A 24,642-nucleotide genomic window follows, 5' to 3' on the forward strand; every position below is an offset into this window, starting at 1 on the left:
AGCTATTTACTTTGCGCATCTTTTCGTTCAATCAATGCTATTAGTATCACAACACACTAGAGACAGACAAGGGGAGGTAATAAGTGTAAACTTACTTGTCAAACATTCACTTTATGCAGATCTTGATTAAGTATACATTTGTGGATTTAAAAAAATAAAGATCAAGGAAATTCTCTAAATTGGATGTAGAACTTGTAATATTTTTATACTGAAAATTTGGAGCCACCATTCAAATCAAGCAATGGTAATGACAACCTGATGCCAACAGTATAGAGCCAGGCCAGCCTGCCAGAACATCAATGCAGTATAACCAGGCTCTATACTGGCAGCTCTCCATTTTTACAATTCTTGATATTGCACCATCTTAAAACATCTAACTGATTGTTACAATGTATGGCAAGTCTGTTATATTACATGAGGAGGGTAAGGAATTATGTTATTGTTGATCACAGTATGATGTAAATGACTAGTTAACTTAAATCATAAAAAAAATTCTTATTGGTTTTTTCTTCTTCTTTTTTTCTCTCAATATTTAGGAAATATCCATTTTGTGTTATAATTGCATAGGGAAATATTAAATTACCGTAGAACTGGTTTTTTTTTGGATTTTTTGGATAAGATTTATTTTCACTTCGCTTATAATAAACTACTAAGACAAATATTAATGTGATTCTATCAATATATACTGGTAAATGAACTTCAAAACTTCATAAATGCCACTATACAGTATGTATACACAATCTTATTGATTTAATCAAGCAGAATTTTTATCATACAATTTTAATTATTGACACAAAAAACCAATCTCCAGGTTAAGACCAAACTTTATATTTCATGGAGAAATTGGAATGAACCTTATATGTACTCATGGTTAAGACCTGCAGTCTATTCCACGATATAGCCAAAAAGCCATGAGATGGTTTAAATGAACTTTAATAAACATTTGTAAAAAGAAAAATAATCAAATTTAATACAAAGAAGTAAACAAGTACAAAAATACAAATTGAAACTAGAAAAGAAAATGATTTATGTGTATACTTTTGATACTTCTCACACTGTTTTGACAAAATTGCTATGTAAGGAAATTATCTTCCTTCAATGCCAATAGAATGTTTCTTAAATATATATGTAAGTCAACTCCTTTGTCCTGTAGGTTATTTTAACATATTAGTAATGCCACATTAAGTTTGTATTTTTATTCGTTTTTTATTTCGCCATACATGTGCTATTAAGGGTATAAAGCTGTATCAAATGCAAATATTTTCATGAAATTAAAAAACAGTATAATCACGATTCATTATTCATAAGGCCGATTCTCAAAAAAGTTGTAACAAAGAGGGTTTCTGCAAATTAAAACGGTGTTTAAACAGAATAAAATGTTCCATAACAGTATATTATGCTGCTATTAAAGTAGGTTTTAAACACGGTACAGCAATGATTTCAAGCACGAGTATTTTGCTTATAAAACAATATACCAACATTTCTCATTCATACAGGCATTTTGGATTTTTATTTTTCAAAATTCAATAAAAAATTTTGTAAACTACAAGGCAGTAAGGATATAGCTTTCTACACATTAAAAGAGTTTAAATAACATTCCAATGTTACTACCTTTAGCAGAGATTTAAGCACTGATTAAAGAAAATGAAAAAAAAACCTTAAACAGATACAAATTAACATCGTTAGTTATAAGTTGACCTATTTAAACAGATTGCTCTGTATTATGAAAGTATTCACAACAGGTGTCTCTGTATGAACCATGGCATTTTCAATACACAGATATTGAATGTAGGTAAAAACATAAACACAATTTACAAAGAAACAAAATACATTAACATATACATATATCACTCAAGGAACGGATAAGTTGATCAACCATCTGACTGTTATCAATGAATTTTCATATTACCATCAAACAAGGCTTAATTATTAAGCAAAAATCACCATGCCCATTCAGACTTGCATTTTGTATCAGCCACACTTTATGCTGTTAAGTAGTGGTTCAGCTGACACCAATCTAACTGGGAAGAAGAAATCAACAAATCACACAAATCAATCTGGTAATTGAAAATAAAACACAGAAACACTAATGCCCTTATTATTTTTTTCATGCAATTGTCCTTTTACAGCACTACATAACAAAACAAGAGCTGTCACAGGAGACAGCGAAGCTCGACTAATAAAATACTGGACGCAATAAGGAGGACAAAACTATGAAAGAAAAATCAATTATGTATAATTACGCATTATGATATAGTAAAAAAATAACATTTGTTAACATAAATTCCAAGATCAAGGGGAATAATTCTAGAAATAGTCATGCTAGAGTTATGGATCTTGCCACACAACATTTGTGTAATGATAAGAAATATATATTTGAAGTTTGAAGTAGATACCTTAAAAAGTAAAAAGTTATTATATTTCTTAAAGAAAATCGTAAGTTCAAAGAGAGATAAATCTGTAAATATTGCTTCAAGAGTTATGAACATTGTCACATAAAATGTAATTAATGATAAGGTATAAGTATTTGAAGTTTGAGGTAGATACCTTTAAAAATAAAAAAGTTAAAATAAAAAATAACATTTTTCTAGTAAATAAATCTAAGTTTATGGGGAGATAATTCTTGCAATATTGGTGCTAGAGTTATGAACCTTGTCACATAAGATGTGGATGATGATTACATAAATATATTTGAAGTATGAAGTTGATCCCTTTAGAAATAAATAAGTTACAGTAAAAAATAATATTTTTTATGGAAAATTCTAAGTTCAAAGGGAGATAAATCTGAAAATATTAGTGCTAGAGTTATGAACCTTGTCACATAAGATGGGGATGATGATAACGTAAATATATTTGAAGTATGAGGTTGATCCCTTAAGAAACAAAGAAGAAACAGTAAGAAATAGTATTTTTTGAGGAAAATTCTAAGTTCAAGGGGAGATAAATCTGAAAATATTGGTGCTAGAGTTATGAACCTTGTCACATAAGATGGGGATGATGATAAGGTACATATATTTGAAGTATGAGGTTGATCCCTTAAGAAATAAAGAAGTATCAGTAAAAAAATAGTATTTTTTAAGGAAAATTCTAAGTTCAAGGGGAGATAAATCTGAAAATATTGGTGCTAGAGTTATGAACCTTGTCACATAAGATGTGGTTGATGATAAGGAACATATATTTGAAGTTTGAAGTTGATACCTTAAGAAATGACAAAGTTATAGTGAAAAATATTTTACTGCACCAAAACTTTAATCTAAAATCTGGACGCGGACGCCGACGCCGGGGCGAGTAGGACAGCTCTCCATATACTTCGTATAGTCGAGCTAAAAACCAAAGCACCTATTCAAATACAAAAAAAAAATGTTGCCATATACCTTTATGAAATCACTTTACTATGTATATAAACAACTTTAAGCAGTTACTTACTTTCAACCCTTAGAACAGCATGGTACACATAGATAATTTAATGTACATCTAACAAAGTTTCCAAATATTTCAGACACATTAATAAGTATCACATATCGCATATAGATATTAATTAAATTACAATGGAATTTTGAATCTAACTGAAAGTCCGTTACAGTGAAAAATGGTATGAAAGTCGAGAATAGTCTGCTGAAGAAAAATGTAACATAAAACCCAGAAATAGTTTCAGAAATTACACAGAAATGATACAATATAAGTAACTAGGTAAATATTATTTCTTACATCATGGTTTTTAACCTTAACCTAAATTTGTTAAATGGATTTGCCCTGCTTTAAAGCTGGAACAGTCCATTCAAAGTTTAAGGGATTTCAGAATCGAATTCCAGCAAGGTTAAAGATTGCTGACTTTGACATTCCACCCTGACTAAATTGACGTCTCAGTTTAATTTCATAAAAGAATTCATTTTCTAACTTTATCTCCAAACTAGTAGCGTATCAATTTGAATAACTTCTCCAAAATATATACATTTATTTATATATGACTAAACTACATATATTCAGAGTAATACAAAGACTCATCTAAACAAAAACAAAACAATTATCCCAATTTACATACATTAGACAAATTAGAGTAATAAAAAATAAATACTGTGCAACTCCTCATATTGCATTGTTCCGCTAAAAAATAATACAAGAGTAATATCTACAGTTGCTGAAAGTATTGCAGAATGAAAAGGAAATACATACAATGTAAGCAAAATAAATTTACTGGGAAATAAATATGCAGTGCAGAATTAAATTAACTTATTATTACATTGTCATTCCTGTTGCTTTTTTATGTCTTTTTTTTTCTAAAAAGCATCCGATAATTATTTCACTAAGTGAGAAAAAAAGCAGTAATAACATTTTCTATATAAAAAAAATCTATAAAAAAATAATATTAATATTAAAGGCCAAACCTTGTTCTTGCATATCAGGAGGTACCGAAACAGAAAATAAAAGTTTGCTATAAATAAACAAACTAAACACAAGTAAATAAGGAATCATGTCAGTTTTCAGTTTCAGAAGATTTCAAACTAAACAAGAGGGCCATGATGGCCCTGAGGTCGCTCACCTGTATATAGCCCCCCACCCCCCCAATGTTGCAGGGCCAATTTAACCCAAGGGCTTTTATTTGCACAAACTTGGTAGACACCCATAAGAAGATGTTTCATGCTAAACATCTAAGCTCTAGCTCATTGGGCTTTTTAAAAGAAGATTTTTTTTAAGTTTTTTTCTATACACATATAGTTAAATACAATGACACCCCTGGGGCCGGGCCAGTTTTGACCCCAGGGCTTTTATTAGAACAAACTTTGTAGACACTAACTAGAAGATGTTTCATGCTTAATATCTAAACTCTAGCTATTTGAGTTTTTTCAAAGAAGATTTTAAGTTTTTGCTATACACATATAAAGAAAATCAATGACCCCGGGGTGGGGCCAATTTTGACCCCAGGTCTTTTATTTAAACAAACTTTGTAGACACTCACTAAAAGATGTTTCATGCTTAATATCTTAACTCTAGCTATTTGGGTTTTTTCAAAGAAGATTTTTTAAGTTTTTGCTATACACATATAAGGAAAATCAATGACCCCCGGGGCGGTGCCAATTTTGACCCCAGGGCTTTGATTTGAACAAACTTGGTAGACACCTATTAGAACATGTTTGATGCTAAATATCTTAGCCATATCTCTTTGAGTTCATTTAAAGAAGATTTTTTAAGTTTTTACTATATGCATATAGGAAAAATCAATGACCCCCCGGGGCGGGGCCAATTTTAACCCCAGGGCTTTTATTTGAACAAACTTGGTAGACACTTATTAGAACATGTTTCATGCTAAATATCTTAGCTCTAACTCTTTTGGTTCTTTAAAAGAAGATTTTTAAAGTTTTTACTATATGCATATAGGGAAAATCAATGACCCCCTGGGGCGGTGCCAATTTTGACCCCAGGGCTTTTATTTGAACAAACTTGGTAGACACCTATTAGAACATGTTTGATGCTCAATATCTTAGCCATAGCTCTTTGAGTTCTTTAAAAGAAGATTTTTTAAGTTTTTACTATATGCATATTTGGAAAATCAATGACCCCCCCGGCGCGGGGCCAATTTTGACCCCAGGACTTTTATTTGAACAAACTTGGTAGACACCCATTAGAACATGTTTCATGCTAAATATCTTAGCTCTAGCTCTTTGGGTTCTTTAAAAGAAGATTTTTTAAGTTTTTACTATATGCATATAGGGAAAATCAATGACCCCCCGGGGCAGGGCCAATTTTGACCCCAGGGCTTTTATTTGAACAAACTTGGTAGACACTCACTAGAAGATGTTTCATGCCAAATATCTAAGCTCTAGCTCTTATGGTTTTTTAAAAGAAGATATTTAAAGTTTTTTCTTTCGGTTGCCATGGCAACCAGAGTTCTGCATGGAATTAAATTCTTTGAACAATTTTTAAAGGTGACCACCAAAGGAACATTCCTGTGAAGTTTGGATGAAATTGGCTTAGTGGTTTATGAGGAGATGTCATTTAAAGAAAAAGTTTACGGACGGACGGACGCCGGACGAAAAGCAATCACAAAAGCTCACCCTGTCACTTTGTGACAGTTGAGCTAGAAAGACAAGTGTTTAACTTGTTTTTTTAAACTTAACTTACATTTAATTATCAATAATCTAGCACATTACCAATCTCCTACACAGTGATCTCCCTTTATCAGTACAATCTGTCAAGGGATGTAATCACTGTGAGGAGTTTGACACATTACCTGCTCAGCAGTTTTGAAACCAATTTCAGACTTGTAAATAGATATAGTGGTCCAATTAACAATAATAAGGAGCATGTCTGACATGCAGTAACATTTATACAGAATGTGATATTGAAATAATATACTACAGCAGTTGAGAAGAAGAAAAACAACATATTGACATCTGTGTGAGTTACTTCTAAATGTGACCTTCACACTCTAGAAGTTACTTTTTTATTCAAAACTTTGCATGTTAGATTAACTACTGGTAACGCTTTTCAAGATGATATATCACTGGTCAATTATGGTTAGCATATATGGCATTTATGTTTAAAATCTCAAAGAACTGATATATGAATGGTTAGGTCTAAGACAGTGTGTGACCACTCTTTTTAAATAATTTCCCACATGTAATAAAGCTGCATTGTAGAAAGCTTAGAAGAAAAGCAACATGAAAGAAATCTCCATTCTTTTGCATGTCTAGCTGTTACTGGAAAGTCAATAGCTTGAAGTTCTCCTTTTCCATGTATATAGCAAAGATTAGAAATCATTGATTCTGTTGCAGAAACAGACAGTATTCAGCCTCTTTTTCATTTTCTTTCAACTTCCTGTTCTCACTTTCATTTTTTTTAACTTCCTGTGCTTTTTTGTGTGATCCTTAGGAAACTCTTCATTGGCAACTTGCACTTGTCATAACAGATTAACAAAAAACATTAACTTAAACACTTCAAAACAAGATTTCTTTGTCTTTAGTAGCCTCTCTAACATAAGAGGTAAATCTTTTAAGGAATTTTGGATACTCTCTCTTATAAACAGCGCGCAGAACAGAAGCTGGGGCCCAACCTCCTGGATTTACTGAAATAAAAGATGACATAGCTTTAAGTTACCATTTTCTAATTATTGTTCTGGTAAGGGAAAAGTCATTAAGATACTAGTATGGTAAGATGGCAACATTTAAGTTTTAATTACAGAGTAAATTGCAGAAGAAAGTCGAAGATGTGCTCACCAACTTTCCTTAAAGTGGCTGGATGTTTTCTGATATAAAAGAGCTTAATGAGACTGGTAGCATTTCAACACACAGAAAAAGATCCAAATTTTTTTCAAAATAGTCAAAACACCTCAATTTACTTAATATAGAATTTGTAACCTTAACATGTGTAATAATATCTTGACATGATTCTGGAAACAGAAAACCACTTACCATTTTTAAATCTTATAATTGTATGATAATGAATAGATCAAGATTGCACCTACCTTCAGCAGTATAGGAAATTTTACATTTGATATTGTCCCTGGTTATTTCACCTTCCACTGGTGGTTCTATTATAGTCTGACAAACCATTGCCACATTCATCGTTACACGTACATACTTATTGGACTGAAATTTTCAACAATTGTATCAGATTATCATAAAAGGAATGGTTTTCTCTCCCAAACTTTTCTGTAGAATTTTTTATTTGACACGAAAAACTTTCACACTAACAAACATTTACAATGAAAAAGAAACTCACAGCAAATTAAGCCATAAGCTTATAGACTCACTTTTCAATCACAGGGCTCACACTGGCTCAAATAAAATAATAGCCAATAATTTCAACTTAAAAAAATAATAGCCAAAAGTTCAGCGGACTATTCACGAATTAGTGATTAACAACATAAACAGTTGATTAAATAAACATTAAATATATAAAAAAATTTAGTTTATAAGGATTCTCAAATAAACTGATACATTTGTGTATATTGATAACTACCTTTTTTTTAAATAGAACCACAACTTTGTTATTATAGAACAGAATAAAAACGTTATAATTAGTATAATTACTGTATAACAATTATATTAAAGATTCATTATAACTTTACATAATGCTGTTATCAGACAACTTTTTTTGTTTGTTCTAATCAAATTTTGTCAGCTATAACCACTGTCAATTTCCACATTTCACACAGAACTGGAGTAGATCTAGGTCATATTAGCCTGTAGAAATAACACAAGTTTGCAAACTCATTCACAGAATGCAGCCTTTTTTCTGAATAATTTACTGAAAAATATCATCATCTCCAATGTAATACAAATTTTCTGCCATAGTAGTAAAGATTTTTAAACAGAACATAGCTTATTTCACATTTAAATAAATATCAAAATTATTGGTGTCGCGAAAATATGTGACAATTGGATTTTTCCTGTTTTCTGAAGAAATATTCAGAATTTTGGTTGTTGTGCAAATAGTTGTTTGGAAGTTAATACTTTTTAAATATTTTACCATTGTTTTCCACTGGCGATTTAGTCAAATAGCTTAAAACAAAAAAAAATCAAAATTTGCAATTACTGCATTTCACAGTAAATTTTGGGTAAGTCAATATCCAGTTTATCAATTTTTAAACGATTTTTTGTGGCTAATTGACGGATATTTGATGGCTATTATAAATGCTGGACAATATCTTTAAAGTACTTATACAATTATACATCTAGCATGTATTTTTTCACCTCAGGCAATATAGTTAGCAGCACGTGACCGGTAAAAAGTTGACACTCAATTAAATGCACCCCGCTGGTGTTAATTGGGTCTACTGCATTCATTATAGATTTTTACACCTTATACAAACACTGTTGGAAGTAAAAAATAATCGCCAGATTTTATAGCCAAAATGCAAAAATAATCGCCAATCTTATAAAATAATCACAAATGGCGACCGACAGCGTGAGCCCTGAATCAGTTCCTGATGCCATCTTTTTTCAAAAATACATGCACCTGACAACTTCCAAGTAGAACCACCAATCTTCAGCAGACTAGTTGCATAGCTTCCTCAGAAGGAAAATACTAACCCTCTGGCAAAATATAAACCGCAAATTTGTGAGGCAAAAGTGATTTGAATATGTGTACAACCATTATACCATGAAATTCTCGTTTTTTTAATTTTGCATAACAAAATATAATCAAGTATGTACTAACACCCATAAATAATTGTTAAACCTGTATTTACACTTACTGGTATACTTTCAAGATTAGTGGAATAATTAACAACAATCCATAAATCGGGTTCCTCATCCGTCTCACCCTGCACGTGTCGTATGTGGGTCCAGAAGAGGGCATCGCGCTGTGACGCTGGCCACACACGTTTTATGATGTTATGACAAATAAACGTATCGTCAGACAGCCATTCAACTACATTACTGCTATCCAACGTAGCTGTAAAAATATAAAAAAAAATTCTACAAATATGGACTTTCACTATTCCTTATCAAAAGAGGCAAAAGGTGATGATTCATTGAATGGTTGTATTTTGGTTTAAACATATATATTTAAGCACAATTGCTGAACAAGTTCTTGCAACTTATATTAATTACTTTCGAGTCTGCTTCCTGGAAGCAAACAGTACTGGTGTCATATGGAGAAACATGGTCATGCCCTGAGTAGGGCTGGAACCCATGATCCCTGGGTTGAGAGGCAGACACCTTAACCACAAGGCCACTGCTCCCCTTAATGGTTGTATTTTGATTTCATTTATGAGCACTAGATATGACAGTAATAAGAAAGAGCAAGTTTTTTATTTATAGCAAAAAAAATTATACTTTTTTCCATTAATTGAAATGTTACTTCAAAAACTCTTATCCTTGAAAATTTCCCAGACTATTCTACATTTAATTCTTAAAACATTTTCGTTAATGAATTTTAGAAAAATCTAGATAAATATTTCAAGCCGATCAGAAAACAGTTCAGTTCAGAGCCTTTTCTGTCTGCAAGTTTATGTCATTGAATGACATGTCAAACCTGGCTCTATACTGGTGGTGTAAGTCATCACTGTCACAACTAGCACAAGAAATCTTTATTCTAAAGATGATGGTCGCCCTTCACAACATCTATGTAATACCAGTGTGTAAAAGGGATCAGGCTTACAGTCAAAATATTGAGACTATATCACAACCAGCATGGTAATATATCATAACTCTACTCCTTTATAAATAAACAATACCTTCCCAGTCCATTCTGTATTTTATATCCCAGAAATGATGGCAAACTTCATGACCCGTAATACCCTGAAATATATAACATAATCTACATTGTTTCATAATCTATATTTCAATTTTCATTTAACTATTTACTACAGTAGCTATATTTAAAATGTTTTTCCTTTTCTTAAAAAACTAGAAAATAAATGAACCCAGTAAAAATAACATGACTTCATAATTATGGAAATGATAAGACAAAGGGATTAAAAACAAAATTAAGACATAGGAAATAAAAGAAGATGATGTCATATATCAGGGCTCGAGCTAGTGGGCGATTCGGGCGAAATAGTCGCCGAATTCCGTCTGACTTCGCCGACATCCTACATGAAAGCGAAGATGAAGTCGCCCGATTTTATTGATCCATTATTGAAAATTACCAACAATAACAATAACATGTTGTGTGTGTTTGCCTTGTTTACCCGTGCCGCCAGAAAAAGGGACTGTCATGCATCTCAATCAACGCGAAATGTCATTAATCAGTTTGTTTACCAACATGTCATAAAAGTCTAATTAACAGACGCTCAAGAACAATTAGACTCCGCCCACGGCGAGATTTCCGATACGTGCGAGAAACCAATCGTAATTCACGTTTTAATCGAGGCGACATTATTTAACCAATCATTAAATCGCTAACATACAACTACTTGTAACAATTATTTATGATGGACGGATCAAACGTCAATTAAATTTTCACTATCGAATGATTGTCAGAATTAAGAGGACCGCTCGACATATAACTGTAACGGTAATTTTAAATGAAAGTTATGATAACCTTTTTTGTCGACGAGTTAAATTTGATAAAATTAACGGTGTATTACACTGTATTTATTACAAACGAAGTTAAATCAAAGATCGTTTCTTTCGTAATCTACTTTCATTTTATTTACAACATAAGTGAAATTGAATATAATGTCCGGCGCAAGCTTTTTAATAGTAAATCAGAAGGGAATAACTGTTAATCCACCCATGATATGATCCATGATAGGAATCAACTATGGCTTTTTTATCTTCATTTAATGCAATGGTTGCATTACATGATACTCATTCTTATTACTTGTTTCAAACTACTTTTAAACAGAGACATAGATAACAATAGTTATAATAATAGCTATCTATGTCTCTGTTTTAAATCAAAATTGAATATTCTGTTGTAACACAAATCCAATTCATTTAATAAGATATGTACAGTGAGTCAACATAATTGCGATAACAAACATCGATAAATAAATCTCCTCACTTCTCCCTAAAGTCTCCCCACTTCTCCCTAAATCAGCTGGAGGGAGAAGTGACTTCTCCCTAAATTTTGAACCTAGCTTGAGCCCTGTATATAATGAATGCTACAGCTGACTGAAAACTCATACTACCATCTATTTAATGATCAAACAGTGCTTACAATAAGAGTAACACTAAAGCAAAGTTGAATAGATAATGCACCTTTTACTTGTAATTTCGTAAAAAATAGTGTTGTAAGGAAAACTATTGCTCTTTAAGAAAAATTATTATATTGCAAAACCTGACGACCTGGTAGTCAGTCTCTACACTAAAAATGCTTAACTTGTCCTACAATTTGTACAAAAAAATCAGCTTGTAAGAAAAACTATAAACAAGAGCTGTCAGAAGGACAGCGCGCTCGACTTTTTTAGTGCTTGCCTATAAAACAAAACTTTGACAGTTAAGGGCACACAAGACTTTAACTAGGAATTTCTAAGTACAAATCAAGAAACATTTTCACAGAGTTATCTTCTCTTGCTTACAGATAGGTCTCATGATGGCACATAAGAACTCCAACTTCCAAAGTAATATCTCAAATGGTTAAGTCAACAAGTGGACAAGAATGAAAATTTTAACTGAGTTTCTAAGTCAAAAAGGGCCATAATTCAAATAAAATCCTTAACAGAATTACCTTCTCCTGCCCATGTTTTGGGACCATGATGGTAAACAAGTATTCCAACTTTCAATTTAATATCTCAACCAGTTCAGTCAAAAAGTTGACTGGTACAAAAAAGTTAACCAAGATTCTAAGTCGATAAAAGGCCTTAATTTTTAAAACAAATCCCTGACAGAGTTACCTTCTCTTGCGTACAGATGGGGGTAATGATGTGAAATAGCATTAAAAGTTTCAAAGCAATATCTCAAAGGGTTAAGGCAATAAGTGGATTTTACCCATATTCAATGTATTTTCTAAGTCAAAAAGGGGCATAATTCTGTCAAAAACCTTGACAGAGTTATGTCCTCTTGTCTGTTGATGAAGGTCGTGATGGTAAACAAGTATGGTCAGTTTCAAAGCAATACCTCCAATGGTTTTGAAATAAAGTGAGGTGGTACAAAAAACTTAACCAAGCTCAATACACTTTCTAAGTCAAAAAAGGGCCATAATTCTGTCAAAAACCTTGACAGAGTTATGTACTCCTGTCTGTAGATGGAGGTTATGATGGTGAACAAGTATGGTAAGTTTCAAAGCCATACTTGTAATACTTCTGAAATAAAGTGGGGTGGTACGAAAAACTTAACCAAGGTGTGACGCCAACGCCGACGCTAACGCCGACGCCGACGCCGGGGCGAGTAGGATAGCTCCCCTTTTCATAGAAAAGTCGAGCTAAAAATTGAAGACTTGGTAAACAGTCACTTAAGTAATTTTTTTTTGAGAGAGAGAGAGAGCGGATGGGGTTGGTTTTGTCTCTAAACATTTGATTTTCAATCAATCCTCAGTATTCAAGCAAGTTGAAGCAACACACACAAAATTTACTTCAACTATTCTTTATGCTAGCACATTTTTCCAACATCAAGCTAAATGAGAAGCACAAAAGTGAAGCAAATATTTGATAACATTCATTCTACACAATGCAAAATGCACACATATATCTATATAGCTAATATAATAATAACAACGACCTCTACTAATGTAAGTGAATAGTACAACAACGAGCATGATATATAGGTTTATTCCCTACTACAGTACTACAAACAAATGTTGACAGCACAATCATGTCACACTGCAAACCTGAAATACTCATACAAAAATTAACACAATGAACTTGGAGAATAATCAGAGAAAAATTTATCATGGAGTTAGTATATAACATGATGTACCAAAATTTCTTGTGAGAACTAGCCATTTAAAGATCATTTTTTATATCAATTAAGAAATAAGGTACATAATATATTGCTAACATATTAGTTGTTTAAAAAGTATAAACTATAGTAAAAAAAAAGGAAGATTTTACAGATGTTACAAAAATTAGCTACTTCAAGAGGTTCTTTGCCAAACAATCTTAATCCAAACGTATAAACCTTTATTAAATTGATTATTCTAATAGCATGTGTTTTCCTGGGAAATATTGTCTCATAATTTGGACTATGAATTATTTTAAAAAACAGAAAACAAATTAAAATTAAATTGAAATCATGCTTGTTTTCGAAACGTTGACCAGGAAAGTACAAAATTGTTGGCCAGGAAGTACAATTGCAGACAGACGGTGAGAAAACTGTATATAACCCTTAACAATAATAAAGACCCACAACCCATGCATCAACTATGTATGGAAAAAAATGGTTATAAATATACCAGTCATTCAAAGGTATGAAATATTTATCATTCCATTTTAATACTTTACTTTAATTTACCAAATTACATTATTTCTAATGAAATTCAAGAGTTTGCAGTTAGGCATTTTCACAGACTGATGAATTAATAAATAAAGCAAAGAGTGACAATGTAAGGGTATCTAAACAACACATCTTTATTGCAGAAAGAGAAAAGGCATACAGAGACGTGAAAGAAAAGAATTCATAATATATGTAAAGCTTTGACAATTCATAGTATCTTATCTATACCTATGATATCAATCTATGTGTAATAATTGTGACAATTTTCTAATAAGACTAAAATGTCCAGAAAAAGAAATAGAGGATATTTGTTTAGTTCAGTGTAAGATCGGAATATATTTCACGGAGTGAGCACCAATAGGTATATTTCACGAGTGGCGCAGCACAAGGTGAAATATATTTCGATCTTACACTAAACTAAACAAATTTTCTTTTTATTATATGCAAAGAAACGTTTTAAAAAGACATTAAACCTAATACTGAATGAAAAGCGCGCCAAATAATAATACAACGTGACGTCATTTACGACGTCACAACATTAAGTTGGTACCCAGTACTGTGCACGCTGGTATTTCACTGAAACAACATAAGGGGCTTAAATTCAAAACAGTGAAATTATCAAAGTGGTAATTTCACTGTTTCAAACAGTGAAATTATCAGTTTTAATTCACTGATATATTTCTATAAACCATCGTAAAGCATGCAATAAACAGCAATACAAAATAAGTTATTTCTCAATAAACATTTTGTATTTCACGTCAATATTAAACATTATATTGTGACATTTTCCACACTGTCTCTGAATGAAATAAAAGTAAAACAGAGCAAAAATAGGAATAAATGCGCAAGAGTTACGGTTCATACAATTGTGTCAATTATACTCCCTATAATTGAGAATAACTAGCTTCCAAAATTTTAACAAAATCATTTTCAAGATTCTGGGCTTATGGGTAATAAAATTTTGACCTCCTCACTCTGCCTATGAGCAATTATAGTTTATATGTAAAATGTATCACTACACTATACTTACTTTCTTTTCTATTTCCATGACGATGAATTCTATTTAATTCAATCCTTTTTTCTATTTCAATTTTCTACTCCCGATAAATATGTAGTACAAATCTGATCATTCTAAACATTAGTGCCTGGTGAATATAATACAGCATTGACTTACACATCATTTATAATTTGAGCCTATGTGAGTACAGATCACAACATTCTATAATCTACTGTTCTGACTGGTATATTTATACACCAAGGGTGGCACTTTATGTGCTAAACAGGCTCCAACCTTTAACTGTCACTGACTTCTGTAACATCAATATGAGTGAAACATTTTCATGAAAGTTTTACAGTAGTATATACATGTAATGTATAATAAACAAATATGGGATAAAATAATACACTTTTTTGAGCATCTGCCCTACACAGTTAAATTTCTTTCATCAACATTTTTCCTGCTGAATTTGTATTTTGTGTAAAAGTCTTGCCCTAATTTTCTAACTGTCTAAATTTGTGAGTTGACATTATTAATTTAAGGGATTCCATTATTAAAATAATAAAATTAAGCTGTATAGGTCAAAAGTGTCACAGACTGGACTGATTTGAAAATCTAGCCAGGTCTGTATTGGTGGTCAAAACACCACCACAAGTTTCAGAAAGTATATGCATATGCATATATTTATAGTGATTTCTGGCATTGGTTGACATAAAAGCCAGTCTCTTTTTCACGGCAACATTGCTTTGCATGGCATCAGTAACTATAGTAACAAGGCATTTGGAACCTTAGTAACAAGGTAAACTTTTCTACACAGATAGCTGTTGGACATGGGTCCTGACTTTTGACCTTTCAGCTTTACCTAAAATGTCTTGTAGAATCATCTAGATTCAAACACACATAGGACAATTAATAAGGTTGAGAAAAATTTGATATTCACATGATGCTGACCTTAATTTTAAAAGCTTCATATTCAGCACAAGTTTAGGATATAGCAAAAGACATTAGTGCCTTTAATTAAGGTAATCTTAGTTAAGTTTTCATTATGAAACATGGTAAATGCTACATGTATAAGCAAATCTTGTCAATTTATATTTGAAATAAGTATCTATATGTTTCCAAATTACATATGTCAAATAAATTTTAAATATTGTAACTTAATTTGGTAAACTTTACCTATGATCTTCAATAATTTGTTAACACTTGCAAATAAATAATATAAATGATATGTAATTTATTGATATGAACATAATATATAGGTACTATCTAATGGCAGGAGTTCACCTGAGTACATAAGGCAAAATTCTGGGGTAAAATGTGCAAAATTCCTGAAAATATATCACATAATTTAAACAAATGTGTCATCTACAAATACAATGTACCCAAATCCTATCTTCCCTAACATATCATTTTTGATAGATTTATTTTTCAATCATTTTAAAGCCTTTATTTGATTTGACGCAAAAATCATACTACCACTAAAACAAATATTCTTTTTCATCACTATGATTAAAATCCAAACATGAACCAAACACTTAGATCAATAAATAATTGCTATCGGTAAAGTTGTCGGGGAAGAAAAACTTTAAATCTGTTGACACCACAATGACCTAATCTCCTTTCTGAAGAACAAGGGTAGGCAAAAACATTATCATGTAGAAAATTAGATTACCAGTATACAAGGTTATTATCATTATAAAATAGTATTGATGATATTTGAATGCAGAAACTTTTAGTCATATAGAGAGGCTTTTGTTCCATAATTTATTTAAAACAGTTGGGTTTTTCATTTTACATGTACTAAAATTGTGGGGCTTTTCATGTTACTAAAATTTTGTTTGTTTGTTCATTTTACTAAAAACTGGGGCAGCTTTTGTTTATTTAACATTAAAAAGAGGGACTTATGTCCATTTGCCTAGAAAAATTGTTGGGATTTTGCTCATTTTCCAAAACAAATGGTGAGCTTTTGATCATTTTACAAAAGATTGAAAGTTCTTATTTATTTTAGTAAAAAATTACTGATATGTTTATCATTTTACAAAACTCTGAGGGCTTTGAACAATTTTTCTAAATGGGGAGATCTTGTTCGTTTTACTGACAATAATCTGAGGAGGCAATTAACCTCCCGTGCAATCACGATTCAATTTCCAGTTAAAAATTGTAACATGTTCAGTGCAAGTGCCACCCTTGAAAAATTTTGTTTAATGTATAAGGTTAGTCTGAAATATTTGGGTTTTTTTTGTTACCTTGTATGTACTGGTTGATCGTAATGCAACCGTATCTGACCTAGATAATACTTCCTCTATACTATCCTAGAGATAAACATACAAACACATACATACACAATTATATGTACAGTATAGTCCTTATATTGATTATGGATAGTTCCCAATTTCAACAATGTTTACCTCCCTTGCCAAAAGTGGCAGCCATTTTGGGGATCAACATTCTATATAATATAACTAACAAAATATGAAAAATTAATATAAACAGCTGATTTATGTCAATTGTCAAATTATGTTACATATATGCAGCCAAAATATTTTTAAAGCACAGATATGTAAAAGATTTTTTTTATCAGTTTTCATGAAGATGATAGAATTACTAGAGATTTTTACCTTATCTTAAGCATATTATATATTGGAAATGACCCCCAAAATGATGGCCAGGGGAGGTAATAATTGCTACGTAACAGTGAAAAGTAACTACATCAACCTTAAACTAGCTTGTATGTAACAATGGTAAAAAGTTGTTTTTATGATGTTCTGTAATTCATAAGGTTGTAAATCACTTTGAGATAAAGCTCTTGTAGATGAACTTCAATCATCATAAATGTCATGGTATCACCCTGGTTACACACAAAAATGTAAAGACAGTAATCTCTTTTTGTGAAAAACAACGGGAAAAGATCAAAAACGCAAAATTAGAATATTTAATAGCAACACACAACAAGAACAGCAACTTCTGCTGTCTATCTAACAGCACATCTGACATCTCTAATGAACTGTCTGTAAAATCAACATAATGTTTGTTTAAATCTTGATAACAATCAAAGTAAGATACCTTAATTTAAAAGAAAAATGTACGTAAATTCTGGATAAATAGATTGGCGGGAGAAATCCAAAGAAGAAAAACTCGGCAGTTTAACATAAGTTTGATTATAATTATAGTTAATTACATGTATATTTAGCTTACAACATACAAGTTTCCCAACAACAACCAACAATCACACAGGTCTTTTTTAGCAGTATTAGTACTAATAAACATGCAACACCAATAGGTTAAGGTGTGGCAGGGGTTCAAAACATGGAATTAATAGGCTAAATAGGCTGAAAACTTATTCACAAGAACGTCTACAAATACACTTAATGCAAACACATAGAAAAAATCTAGCGCCTTATATACAAAAATAAAGAAATTAAAAAAAACTTTTAAAATATACTTATAAACTACTTTTCTATTCTTTATATAAAATCATGCTAAAGAAAAAATAAATTCATGAAGTTATATATATATATGCAGATATTATTTAACTTAAATGAAATTGGAAATATGCGTCCATAGGGCAGGAATGCCCACATGTTCCACTGTTTTGTCAGACTATGTATGGAAAGCATGACAGACGGACGGACAGACTGAGATACAGACAGACAAAGACAAATCTATAACTATATGCACCCCATTAAGTTGTTGGGGCATAAAAATTAAATCCAGAATATTAAAATTTAAATCAATTTATTTAAGAATTTACAAAAAACCATAGAGAATAGAAAAACTTTGTTTACACCAGCTTTCAAGAAGAATTTTGGACAATATCAGTCTTAACAAGATATGTTTGTAAAACATGTATGCCCCCTATCAGCAGCCAATTAGTCATGTGATAAGGTTATTATGCATGACGTCTGACCCAGTGATCAAACAATTAATAAGGGTTATAAAGTATCTACTGGTCATGACCTTGACCTTTGACCCCTTGACCAAAAACTCAATAGGGGTCATCTGCTGGTCACGACCAATCATCATACAAAGTTTGAAGTTCCTAGGCCTAGGCGTTTTTAGTAAATTGATCAGAAACCGTTTTTACCCACAAGGTCAATGTGACCTTGACCTTTGACCCCTTGACCCCAAAATCAATAGGAGTCATCTGCTGGTCATGACCAATCACCATGCCAAGTTTGAAGTTCTTAGGCCTAAGGGTTCTCTTATTATTGATCGGAAACTGTTTTAACATACAAGGTCAATGTGACCTTGACCTTTGACCCCAAAATCAATAGGGGTCATCTGCTGGTCATGACCAATCACCATGCCAAGTTTGAAGTTTCTAGGCCGAAGCGTTCTTTAGTTATTGATCAGAAACCGTTTTTACTTACAAGGTCATTGTGACCTTGACCTTTGACCCCTTGATCCCAAAATCAATAGGAGTAATCTGCTGGTCATGACAAATCACCATACCAAGTTTGAAGTTCCTAGGCCTAAGCGTTCTTGAGTTATTGATCAGAAACCGTTTTTACTTAAAAAGTCAATGTGACCTTGACCTTTGACCCCAAAATCAATAGGGTCATCTGCTGGTCATGACCAATCACCATGCCAAGTTTGAAGTTTCTAGGCCGAAGCGTTCTTTAGTTATTGATCAGAAACCGTTTTTACTTACAAGGTCATTGTGACCTTGACCTTTGACCCCTTGATCCCAAAATCAATAGGAGTAATCTGCTGGTCATGACAAATCACCATACCAAGTTTGAAGTTCCTAGGCCTAAGCGTTCTTGAGTTATTGATCAGAAACCGTTTTTACTTAAAAGGTCAATGTGACCTTGACCTTTGACCCCTTCACCTAAAACTCAATAGGGGTCATCTGCTGGTCATGACCAATCATCACACAAAGTTTGAAGTTCCTAGGCCTAAGCGTTTTTAGTTTATTGATCGGAAACCGTTTTTACCTACAAAGTCAATGTGACCTTGACCTTTGACCCCTTGACCCCAAAATCAATAGGTCATCTGCTGGTCATGACCAATCAGCATACCAAGTTTGAAGTTCCTAGGCATAAGGGTTCTTAAGTTATTGATCCGAAAGCATTTTTACCTACAAGGTCAATGTGACCTTGACCTTTGACCCCTAGACCCCAAAATCAATAGGGGTCATCTACTGATCATGACCAATCACCATCTCAAGTTTGAAGTCCCTAGGCCTAAGGGTTCTTTCATTATTGATCGGAAACCGTTTTTACCTACAAGGTCAATGTGACCTTGACCTTTGACCCCTTAACGCCAAAATCAATAGGGGTCATCTGATTGGTCATAACCAATCACCATACCAAGTTTGAAGTTCCTAGGCCTAAGGGTTCTTTTGTTATTGATCAGAAACCGTTTTTAATTAAAAGGTCAATGTGACCTTGACCTTTGACCCCTTGACCCCAAAATCTATACGGGTCATCTACTGATCATGACCAATCACCATACCAAGTTTGAAGTTCCTAGGCCTTAAGGTTCTTTAGTTATTGATCGGAAACCATTTTTACCTACAAGGTCAATGTGACCTTGACCTTTGACCCCTTGACCCCAAAATCAATAGGGGTCATGTACTGATCATGACCAATCACCATACCAAGTTTAATGTTCCTAAGCCTTAAGGTTCTTTAGGTATTGATCGGAAACCGTTTTTACCTACAAGGTCAATGTGACCTTGACCTTTGACCCCTTGACCCCAAAATCAATAGGGGTCATCTACTGATCATGACCAATCACCATACCAAGTTTGAAGTTCCTAGGCCTTAAGGTTCTTTAGTTATTGATCGGAAACTGTTTTTGCTTTTAAGGTCAATGTGACCTTGACCTTTGACCCCTTGACCCCAAAATCAATAGGGGTCATCTACTGGTCATGACTAATCACCATACCAAGTTTGAAGTTCCTAGGCCTTAAGGTTCTTTAGTTATTGATCGGAAACTGTTTTTGCTTTCAAGGTCAATGTGACCTTGACCTTTGACCCCTTGACTCCAAAATCAATAGGGGTCATCTACTGGTCATGACCAATCACCATACCAAGTTTGAAGTTCCTAGGCCTTAAGGTTCTTTAGTTATTGATCGGAAACCGTTTTTGCTTTCAAGGTCAATGTGACCTTGACCTTTGACCCCTTGACCCCAAAATCAATAGGGGTCATCTACTGGTCATGACCAATCACCATACCAAGTTTGAAGTTCCTAGGCCTTAAGGTTCTTTAGTTATTGATCGGAAACCGTTTTTGCTTTCAAGGTCAATGTGACCTTGACCTTTGACCCCTTGACCCCAAAATCAATAGGGGTCATCTACTGGTCATGACCAATCACCATACCAAGTTTGAAGTTCCTAGGCCTTAAGGTTCTTTAGTTATTGATCGGAAACCGTTTTTTGCTTTCAAGGTCAATGTGACCTTGACCTTTGACCCCTTGACCCCAAAATCAATAGGGGTCATCTACTGGTCATGACCAATCACCATACCAAGTTTGAAGTTCCTAGGCCTAAGGGTTCTTTAGTTATCACTCGGAAACCATTTGGTCTACGGACCGACGGACCGACGGACCGACAAGTGCAAAGCAATATACCCCCTTTTTTTCAAAATGGGGGCATAATAAAGATATTCACACTTAAATTTCTTTTTTTTTTTCTGACAAGAAATATTCTTATTTTTTTAGGAATATAAGCGGGTCATTAGTACAGAAGCCAAATTCTCCAGATTATGCAACAATATAAAACTTAAGTTTATTCCAAGTAGATCTATAGTTGATTAAAACTAACAAAAGGTATTTTAAGAAACAACGTCCTACTTTATTTGGGACTAAAAATAAAATGATATTAAATAAATAAAGATAGATATCTTTATTTAGTTTTAAAATGCCATTCTTACAAGAACATTTTTTGAAGAAGTGAAAGTTAACACACAAAAAAATATACAGTTCATTAAGCAATTGTGGATAAATGCATTAAAAAATAAAATAAATTAGATGTGTTGTTAAACACGTCAGCAGTTGGTAGGGTTTTGCGTAAAGTAAAATGTATACATACCGTGACCGTATGTACAGCCTTCAATGGATCGAGGACTACTCCATTAACCTCCATTTCCCGTTTATAAACCTTCAACTCTCCCTCTTCTGCGATACATTCCCATACATCTTTTCCTTCTATTGTTTTCTCATACAATTGGTGTATATGTGTGTTTACTATCCTATTGATCTGTGAAAAAAATAAAGAAAGTTATGCATCTATTGATCTGACAATCTGTAAAGCAATTGACTTTTGATAAAAAAAAAAAATAAAAAAAAAAATAAAAAAACCTGTTTGTTAAACACAAATGCCCCTGGCTCAGATTCTTGTCAGTAACAATATATAAAATAAAGGCTGTATGGGCAAAAGTGTAAAAAATCTATTTTTAGCACTGGTGACCTTGACCCAACTGACCCCTAACTCCATCCAAAGGAAGAATATCATGCAACTTATTTTCCTACCAAATATGAAATAAATCCGTCAATATATAAAGGCTGTATGGGCAAAAGTGTAAAAATCTACCATGTAAGTTATCTTCCTACCAATTATAATACAAATCTGTCAATAAATAAAGGCTGTATGAGCAAAAGTGTAAAAATCTATTTTTAGCACTGGTGACCTTGACCCAACTGACCCCTACCTCCATCCAAATGAGAATACCTCAATTTTATGTTCCTACAAAATATACAACACATCTGTCGATAGAATAAGGTTAATACACCTGTAAAAGTGTAAAAAATCTATTTTTGACATCGTTGACCTTGACCCAAATGACCCCTTACTAAAGGAAAAAAAGAGGACCTCCCTTGGTATGACTATTATAAACATGAAAGACATTAACTTAACAAGAGCTGTCGCTTAGTGCTTGATAGTAAAAAAGAATGCTTGATACAGTTACCTCCTCCTGTTTACAGGTTGGGGTAATGATGGTGAACAAGTGTGCAAAGTTTCAAAGCCATATGTCAATGAACTTTGAAAATATTTGAGGTATTACAAAAACTTTAACATAAATTCTCAGTCGAAAAAGGGGCATAATTCTGTCAAAATGCTTGATACAGTTACCTCCTCCTGTCTACAGGTTGGGGTCATGATGGTGAACAAGTGTGGAAAGTTTCAAAAGCATATGTCAATGGACTTTGAAAATATTTGAACTATTACAAAAACTTTAACGTAAATTCTAAGTCAAAAAAGGGGCATAATTCTGTCAAAATGCTTGATACAGTTACCTCCTCCTGTTTACAGGTTGGGGTAATGATGGTGAACAAGTGTGCAAAGTTTCAAAGCCATATGTCAATGGACTTTGAAAATATTTGAACTATTACAAAAACTTTAACGTAAATTCTAAGTCGAAAAAGGGGCATAATTCTGTCAAAATGCTTGATACAGTTACCTCCTCCTGTTTACAGGTTGGGGTAATGATGGTGAACAAGTGTGCAAAGTTTCAAAGCCATATGTCAATGGACTTTGAAAATATTTGAACTATTACAAAAACTTTAACGTAAATTCTAAGTCGAAAAAGGGGCATAATTCTGTCAAAATGCTTGATACAGTTACCTCCTCCTGTTTACAGGTTGGGGGTAATGATGGTGAACAAGTGTGCAAAGTTTGAAAAGCATATGTCAATGGACTTTGAAAATATTTGAACTATTACAAAAACTTTAACATAAAATTCTAAGTCGAAAAAAGGGCATAATTCTGTCAAAATGCTTGATACAGTTACCTCCTCCTGTTAACAGGTTGGGGTAATGATGGTGAACAAGTGTGCAAAGTTTCAAAGCCATATGTCAATGGACTTTGAAAATATTTGAACTATTACAAAAACTTTAACGTAAATTCTAAGTCGAAAAAGGGGCATAATTCTGTCAAAATGCTTGATACAGTTACCTCCTCCTGTTTACAGGTTGGGGTAATGATGGTGAACAAGTGTGCAAAGTTTCAAAGCCATATGTCAATGGACTTTGAAAATATTTAAACTAATATAAAAACTTTAACATAAGTGGTTACGCCGACGCCGACGCTCGGGTGACTACAATAGCTCTACTTATTCTTATCGAATAGTCGAGCTAAAAATAAAGGCTGTATGAGCAGAAATGTTTAGATTTATTTTTTTACACAAGTGACCTTGACCTTGAGCTAGAGACGCCCAAACTCACACAAAATTAGAGGACCGTTAAAGGTATCCACCTACCAAATATGAAAGATATCATTAAATAAATTAAGTAATTAGGTGAAATTTTTTGATAAATCCAACTTGGCGGAATAGGTTAACCATACAAGGCCCTATTTTCAAAGTGATAAAAAGGGAAATTACTGGGAAAATGGATGGCACATTTATATAACTTGGCAATATCATGTACATTGTATTGATAAGTAAGTGTGAAAATTATTAAGCCATTAGTTCAGATAGAAGTTAGAACATAAGATATTTCCAACTTGCCGGTTTAGGTTAACCATTATTCATTTTCTAAGTGCTGAAAAGGGCCATAACTTGGTGCAAATTGGAGCCATAGTTATGTAACTTGCCCAGATCATATACTTTGTATGGATTAGTAAGTGTGTAAATAATGAAGCCATTGGTACAGGTAGAACTTAAGAAAAATCCAACTTGCCTTTCTAGGTTAACCTTGTACGGACAGACGGACATTCCAACATTTTGGGTTTAGGGGCTATTTTCTTTGTTATTTTCTTTGTTTTCTTAAGGGCTACTTGCCCATAAACCCTTTGATCACGGAATGAACCTATTGTTCTCTTTTGTTCTCTTTACCGTTATATAGCCCCTAAACCCAAAATGTTTGCTCGGACGGAT

At 32.8% G+C, this 24,642-nt stretch overlaps 1 protein-coding gene across 2 annotated transcripts in view; it reads right to left on the reverse strand.

Annotated features, from left to right (window-relative positions):
- Nucleotides 1-5,356: 5,356 nt before the first annotated feature.
- Nucleotides 5,357-24,642, reverse strand: part of LOC132730401 (ceramide transfer protein-like) — a 34,749-nt gene continuing 15,463 nt past the window's right edge. Inside the window, exons 9-14 of one of the 2 annotated variants that reach the window (XM_060716315.1) lie at nt 21,858-22,025; nt 17,067-17,132; nt 10,181-10,244; nt 9,197-9,396; nt 7,463-7,586; nt 5,357-7,063 (exon numbers count right to left, since the gene is read on the reverse strand). In XM_060716315.1, the coding sequence (XP_060572298.1) occupies nt 6,936-7,063; nt 7,463-7,586; nt 9,197-9,396; nt 10,181-10,244; nt 17,067-17,132; nt 21,858-22,025 (750 nt within the window). In that variant the 3' untranslated portion in view covers nt 5,357-6,935. The remainder of the gene's footprint in view (nt 7,064-7,462; nt 7,587-9,196; nt 9,397-10,180; nt 10,245-17,066; nt 17,133-21,857; nt 22,026-24,642) is intronic. The other variant, XM_060716316.1, reaches the window with a different exon arrangement.

The sequence above is a fragment of the Ruditapes philippinarum genome, unplaced genomic scaffold, assembly GCF_026571515.1.
Source record: "Ruditapes philippinarum isolate M1 unplaced genomic scaffold, ASM2657151v2 ctg1213_1_1_1_1, whole genome shotgun sequence".
NCBI classification, from domain to species: domain Eukaryota; kingdom Metazoa; phylum Mollusca; class Bivalvia; order Venerida; family Veneridae; genus Ruditapes; species Ruditapes philippinarum.